At 45.8% G+C, this 6917-nt stretch overlaps 1 protein-coding gene across 2 annotated transcripts in view; it reads right to left on the bottom strand.

Annotated features, from left to right (window-relative positions):
* Positions 1 to 6917, bottom strand: part of SNTB1 (syntrophin, beta 1 (dystrophin-associated protein A1, 59kDa, basic component 1)) — a 253717-nt gene that overhangs the window by 200059 nt on the left and 46741 nt on the right. The window contains exon 1 of one of the 2 annotated variants that reach the window (XM_010846183.1): positions 1548 to 4711. The exons of the other annotated variant lie outside the window; for it this stretch is intronic. Coding sequence (XP_010844485.1) covers positions 1548 to 1725 — 178 coding nt within the window. The 5' untranslated portion in view covers positions 1726 to 4711. Of the gene's footprint in view, positions 1 to 1547; positions 4712 to 6917 lie in introns of those variants that run through there. 2 annotated transcript variants of the gene reach the window in all.

Genomic DNA, 6917 nt, shown 5'->3' with positions numbered 1-6917 from the left:
TTTTGGAGCCCAGAAAAATAAAGTCTGACACTGTTTCCACTGTTTCCCCATCTATTTCCCATGAAGTGATGGGACCGGATGCCATGATCTTCGTTTTCTGAATGTTGAGCTTTAAGCCAACTTTTTCACTCTCCACTTTCACTTTCATCACTTAGGCTAATAATTCTACCTTCCTTCTTTCTTTTCTGTTCATCCTTTCCTGCCTCCCTCATTTATGTACTCATCGAGGGGCACACACAGAGACGGCGTGCTATCTAGCACCTAAAACAATGCCAGACCCACCATGAGCCTCCAGTGTGTTCAGTTAGAATGGATGGAACACAGATAGACTCCTTTGCTCACAGGGCCAGCTGCTCTGCCATTACCCCTCAGCAACACTATGGCAGTGACTATACCCCACAGAATCATTAGTAATGCAGAGCACTGTTTCTATTAGTTATTACCATTATTTGTATGAGTTTTACTCTACAAAGATAATATGACTCATACAATAGGGTGGCACCAACTTGGGGATGGGACTGGTGATAGAGTAGGAAAGACAGATAGCAACCTACCCTCATTCTCTTGGACTTCACAGCTGAATGACGGTAAGGGCCACCTCGCAGATAACCACACAAGCTATAAAATCTTTACATGTTCTGTGGTGGAGAAGCATAAGGATGTTTGAGAACATGCAGTGGGAAACCATATCTTGTACAAGAAGAAACAGGGGGCTGGGCCAGTTCAGAGCTAGGTACCTTGAGTTAGTTAAGCTGGGACTTGAAGGGTGGTGACTGAGAGCTTGTTACAGGGAAATTAAGACCTAGGCAGAGAGATGGCATGTAGGAAGACCTGAGGTGACAAAAAAAAAAAAAAACCCGCATGTGGGAAGTGTGCAAGGCCTTGGAAGGAATACTGTAAACAGGAGACGACGATGGAAAGGGATGGAAATCAAGGAATGTTTAGAGGTGGCATTAGCAGGACTCGATAATAAGTGCATGGAAGGGTAGAGACAGAAGAATTAAGAATAGGCTCAGGATTCTGGCCTTAGTAACTGAGTGGCTTTATATTTAACTCATTTGTTTTAGAGGCTGAATTGACTATTAAAAGCATGACTTTGCTGACAAAGGTCCATATAGTCAAGACTATGGTTTTTCCAGTGGTCATGTATGGACGTGAGAGTTGGACTATTAAGAAAGCTGAGTGCCGAAGAATTGATGCTTTTGAAGTGTGGTGTTGGAAAAGACTCTTGAGAGTCCCTTGGACTGCAAGGAGATCCAACCAGTCCATTCTAAAGGAGACCAGTCCTGGGTGTTCATTAGAAGGACTGATGCTGAGGCTGAAACTCCAATACTTTGGCCACATGATTTGAAGAGCTGACTCATTTGAGAAGACCCTGATGCTGGGAAAGATTGAGGGCAGGAGGAGAAGGGGACAACAGAGGATGAGATGGTTAGCATCACCTACTCAGCGGACATGAATTCAAGCAAACTCTGGGAGACAGTAGAGGAGAGAGGAGCCTGCCCTGCTGCAGTGCACGGGGTCACAGAGAGTTGGACACGACTTACCAACTGGACAACAACTGTCACCTTCAGGTAGAGGGCGGTGCTGAGAGAAGGAGGCTGTCACAGACCCACATTTCTCAGCTGACCAGCAAAGTCCCCCATGATCTGGCCTTTCTCTTTCTCTCCAGAAAACGACATTTTCTTGCTTCAGGAAAACCTCACAGCTCCCCTGACAGTTCATGCATTTGCTTGACTTCCCTTTTCTAGTCCCCTCTTCATGGAATGCCCATCCACCGCTTGCCACCTAATTAACACTTCAGCTTTTAACAACACTCGAGTCACTTCCTCTCTGACACTTCTCAAAATAGGGCTGACACCTTCCTTCTTCATTCCCCACAGCACCCTACAGCAGCATTTTCAAACTGGGGAGGCAGCCAGGCATATACATGCAAAAGAGGGCCACTTGCATCTGTGCCCTGTGTACAGGGTTGGGGGAGCTGTGGCTCCGGGAGCCGGCCGTCTCTAAGCGAGAGGTCTGACGTGGAATCAGGGGCTCATGTTCCCAGCTCTGAGAAACGCACAAGAAGCTCAGACTCTGTGGAGGGTGCATGTGTCTAGAGAATTGGGTGTGTGGGCAGGTGTGTATGATATCCCAATTTTTCACAAAACGACTTGTTATACTCTGAGCAGGTCGTTGTAAACATGCCAGTTTTGTAACCTCTGCTCTACACACTTCACCTTCACTGTGTTTGTTCAGAGTGTCTTCTGATCATCTTGGTTATGTGGACGTGTCTGGTGAATCTGCATCTGTGTTCCCTGAAGCCCAGCACCACGGTGCGTTCATTCACTCCTGCCTCCCACAGCGGTATCCCCAGGCCTCTATAATCCCCAGGGCTGAGCTTGTGTCTGTCACATATTAGGAATTCAACAAATATTTTGAACTAATGCATTTCTACGGCTAATCATTCTACAGAGATTTACTAAGTATCCACAGTGTGAAATGACTTGCTGTGTTCCGAACTTCCCCAGTACCAACAGGCTTGCTTGAAATTCCTTCACCAGGGATGAATCTGTTGAGCTGGTTTCTCTAGGTGTCACCTTACGGAGGTAACAGGGGGAGTGCTTATCCTTTGTTGATCGAAATTGAATTCGCCTCTTTATATCCACTCTCTCCTAAATCACTGTCCTCAGATGCTGGTCACTGTGCTTCGACTCGTGATAATGCTGCCAATACAGTTTGTAAAGTGCTCTCTGACCCTTGGAAGAAAGATGCTGCAGGAAGGGAATTGATTATAAAATAATTGAATACACCAGGGTGTATCTGGCCTTCTGTTTAAATGGAACTGACTCACTAAGGGTCACGGATGCTCATTTGTTCAGAGGAGGATGCTGAGCGATAAGGAGAAGCGGAAGAAATGTTTCCATCTGTCATGAGGTGTCAGGTGGAAAACAAAGGGCTGGCTTCCACTTTACAAGCAGAACCAGCTTTTATGCACAAGCAAAGGGGACCATGACTTAAGAATGCGGACAGGATCCTGGAGAATTTAAAAGAACTCTGTCTGCTTCCTCGAGACATCCCCTCAACCTAAGCTACTATGATTCAGACGCTAAAGACTCACAGAATTAGCCTGCTGCTTAAACATGACGATCCTGTGTGCTAAGGAGAGGAACCATATTATCTACAGCTGAGGGATCCCAGCTAATAATTCACCCCTCATCAAGCACTGTCTGCTCCAGAGAACAAAGGAGCGGGGGCAGATTCGCAGGATGCAGGAGTGCTGATGGAGGGAGATTTACGTGGAGGCGCGAGACCAAGAGAGGACACCAAGTTATCTCAGGGCAGGAGACTGGGGGCAGTAGGTGTGAAAAAGCAAACTCTGAATTTTGATGAAATCTGACAGGCTATGAATGTGTGGCCCACATTACCATGACACCTAGAAAAGCCATGCCAGGACATTAGTCACTAATGAGGGAATTTCAGACACGACAGCTGGGTAGAAGAGAGGATTTGGGGCAAAAGAGTTCAACAAAGCCACTCTTCACATGTGCTATTTCCACTTCTTTTCGCCCAGTTCCTTCAGATACCCATATAAACTCATTCTCAAAGCCTAGATTCTTTTGTAAACTTTTAATTTTATATTGGAGTATAGCTGATTAACAATGTTGAGACAGTTTCGGGCGGACAGCACAGGGCCTCAGCCATACACAGACATGTGTCCCTCTCCCCCAAACCCCCCTCCCATCCAGGCTGCCACGTAACACTGAGCAGGGCTCCCTGTGCTTCCAGGGGTCCTGTTGGTCATCCACGTTACATATGCCAGTGCACATCTGTCCATCCCAAACGCCCCAAATGCCACTTCCCTCACTCTTGCCCCCTGGCAGCCACGAGTTTGCTCTCTGTGTTAAAGGTTAGCGCTCGCGTGCAAGAAGTGTATCCTCGTCAGTCGTGTCTCTACCTGCAGTGGTGACAGTATTGTTATTGGCCCTGGAGGCCATGCCTGCCTTGATATCTGGTCCTGGTTTCTCTTCTCCCTCCTGCATTTGGCTTGTGGTTAAAGCTCTCTTCCCTCGTGGGCCAGTGAACTATTTTCGATTAAAAAATAAGTTCTTAAACCAGCAGCTCCATCACTTATTTGTTATAACCTCTTAAGGTACTGACTTTTACTCTGTAAGCTTCCATTTCTTTTTCTGGAAGCTTGGGATAATAATAGTATGAGGATTAAAAAAGAAACATCCTGCATGAGTTGAGTCCAGTGTCTGCACACAGTGGGTGCCCAATGAATGTCAGCTGTCACAATCAGGTAACTGTTGACCCATTCTCTTTCCTTCACCTTGCGCTAGCTTAAAGCAGTCAGACACAAGTGGTGCTGCCCAACACGTGGCTCATTTGGGACGTTTTGGAGAATTCTGACATTATAACCTGTGATCCATTGTCAGTGATGGTCTTGTATTTTTCTTGCCTGTGGTAAACCTCTCCAAAACACTATGTGATATATATGTCTCATTAGAAACAACATACAGAGTGAGAAAAGGATATCAAATTTAAAGAGATAGTTAAGGAGAGCCAAGTCTAACAGAAGAGCAGGTTTACTCTCTTCAGTAGACAAAATGGTAATGAAAAATCCAATTTGACCTCAGGTCAGGGAACTTGGAGAAGTTAAAGTTCCCAGAAACATAGGGTTTAGCAACACACCCACACACACATTATCAAATGTAAAATAAATAAAATATATAATTAATATTAAATATATATCATTTTTAAAAATCGCATCTCTGAGACAGTGGCAAGTAAGGGACAAGTGGTGAGCTGGAATTCAAACCCAGGTGAATCCACGGTTTGATCTTTTATTTTTTTTAAGACTTTTTTTTTAATGTGGACCATTTTTAAAGTCTTTATTGAATTTGTTACAACATTGCTTCTGTTTCATGGTTTGGTTTTTTGGCCACGAGGCCTGTGGGGTCTAAGCTCACTGACCAGGGATGGAACTCAAACCTCTTACACTGGAAGGCGAAGACCTACCCACGGGACCACCAAGAAGTCCCCACGGCCCGCTCCGAAGAGCACGATGCACTGTCTCCATGGTTAGCTGCTTTCAGAGATTAGGTGGTATTCTGGACTGGCTGACCTTCCATTTCTCAGTCCTCCAAGTCAGTAAGAGTCTAGGGTCCTAACGAGCGCATCTAATAATTGGCCCCTGCCCTCTGCAGCCTCAGCATCACTTCCATTTCCTCACTTTGTTTTCATTTTCAGCACAACACCCAACACCCCGGACACTAACGCATCTATTCATGTGTTTGCTTTCTGCTTCTTTCACTAGGATGTAAACTCCACAAGGCCAAGAACTTGATGTTGGTCACATCCAGTACCTGGAACTGAACACTAATAACAGAAAAGAACAGATATTACTTTATTCAGTAGATGAACAGATGGATGTGGATGGATGGATAAGGTGGTAGAGATGGATTTAATTTGGTGCAGGACATCCACTTGGTTAATGATGTAGTGAAATTTCAGAGGTATTCATTTACAGAGCAAACTTTGGGGGCACTAAATTGCCCTTTTCTGAATGGCAGAACGGAAGTATTAGAAAGTAAAGGGAATTAAATCTGGAAAATTAAGCTAGAGCCAAAATCTGGAGAGATTCAAATGCCAAGACATTAACCCAGAGTAGTGATACGAGAACCATCTTCCTTCAGTTGAGCTGAACAAGTTGGGCTGGCACTCCCAGGAAAGCCCCAGAAAAGAATCATCTCTACCTTCAGGGTCTCTAATAGCTGACCTGGATGGAATTCAAGTTCCGTCCAATTCTCTAGCTTGGGATAATAGAGCTTTTATTTCCCTCGAGACAATTGGCCCAAGGCCTCAAGTAGAACAAGAGAAAACCTCCTGGTACATTCCCAGAGGCCTAAGCACAGAGATTGAAATCTGAAGCCTGCAGGAAAGAGAAATTGAAGCCCCAAGGTCCAATCTGTGCCTGCCAATTTTTTTTTTCCTTTTCCAGGTTAGAAAAAATCTTGTCTCTTTCTCCATAGACAAACCATAGACGATTGGGTGTCCCTTACCTGTGGAATGTCAGAAATTAAGGTAACAGTCATGATGACAATAACAACAGCTATCATTTATTTGGGTTGGGGGGAGGGCATTGCTTCCCTGGTGGCTCAGATGGTAAAGAATCCGTCTGCAATGCGGGAGACTAGGATTCGATCCCTAGTCGGAATATCCCCTGGAGAAATGGATGGCAACCCACTCCAGTATCGCTGCTTGGCAAATCCTGTGGACAGAGGAGCCTGGTGGGCATTTATTTGGGTGCCTACTTAAATGCCAGACCTGGGGCTATTAGGTATTAGTCCAAAGTCCCCATGAGAACACTGCGAAAGGCTGAGTCCCTTTCTCAAGGTCACAGTCTTACTCAGTGGGAGAGATGGAATCAAAACAGATCTATCAGGTTCCCAAACCTGTTTTCTACTGAAAGAACTGCATTCCTACAGGACACTGGGTAACAGGCCCACAGCTGCCAAGGCCGGCTGGGCACAGTGAAGGGGATGCTACGGGACGAGGGTGAGGGGGGCGATGTCCACGAAGCTCCTGAGGCGTTGGAGGGAAGGGGAAGGTCACCCGGAGATGGGACCGAGGCCAGGGGACTCTGCAGCAGTCCAGTCAGTCAGATGAGAAACCTGTGCTCGCAGATCTGAAAGGTCACAAACAAGGAAGGACGAACGCATTCTGTGTCTCAGGAGGAGACAAAACTTAGAAGCACGAACATTCGGTTTTTATTTAGGAAAGCATTCTCAAGCACCTAGATGTCTCTACTGTCCACCCCGAGATTCATCAGTCTGACATTCCTCCTTTTTCTGTGAAAGACTTCTTTTTATTCCAACCACAGCATTCCAGTGGGGGTGTCCTTCTTTCCCAGCTACTTTGGCTGAATGAGT

This window comes from Bison bison, unplaced genomic scaffold (assembly GCF_000754665.1).
Source record: "Bison bison bison isolate TAMUID 2011002044 unplaced genomic scaffold, Bison_UMD1.0 scf7180017864233, whole genome shotgun sequence".
NCBI classification, from domain to species: domain Eukaryota; kingdom Metazoa; phylum Chordata; class Mammalia; order Artiodactyla; family Bovidae; genus Bison; species Bison bison.
Note: the sequence above shows the minus strand (reverse complement) of the source record. Positions and strands in the feature narration are given on the sequence as shown.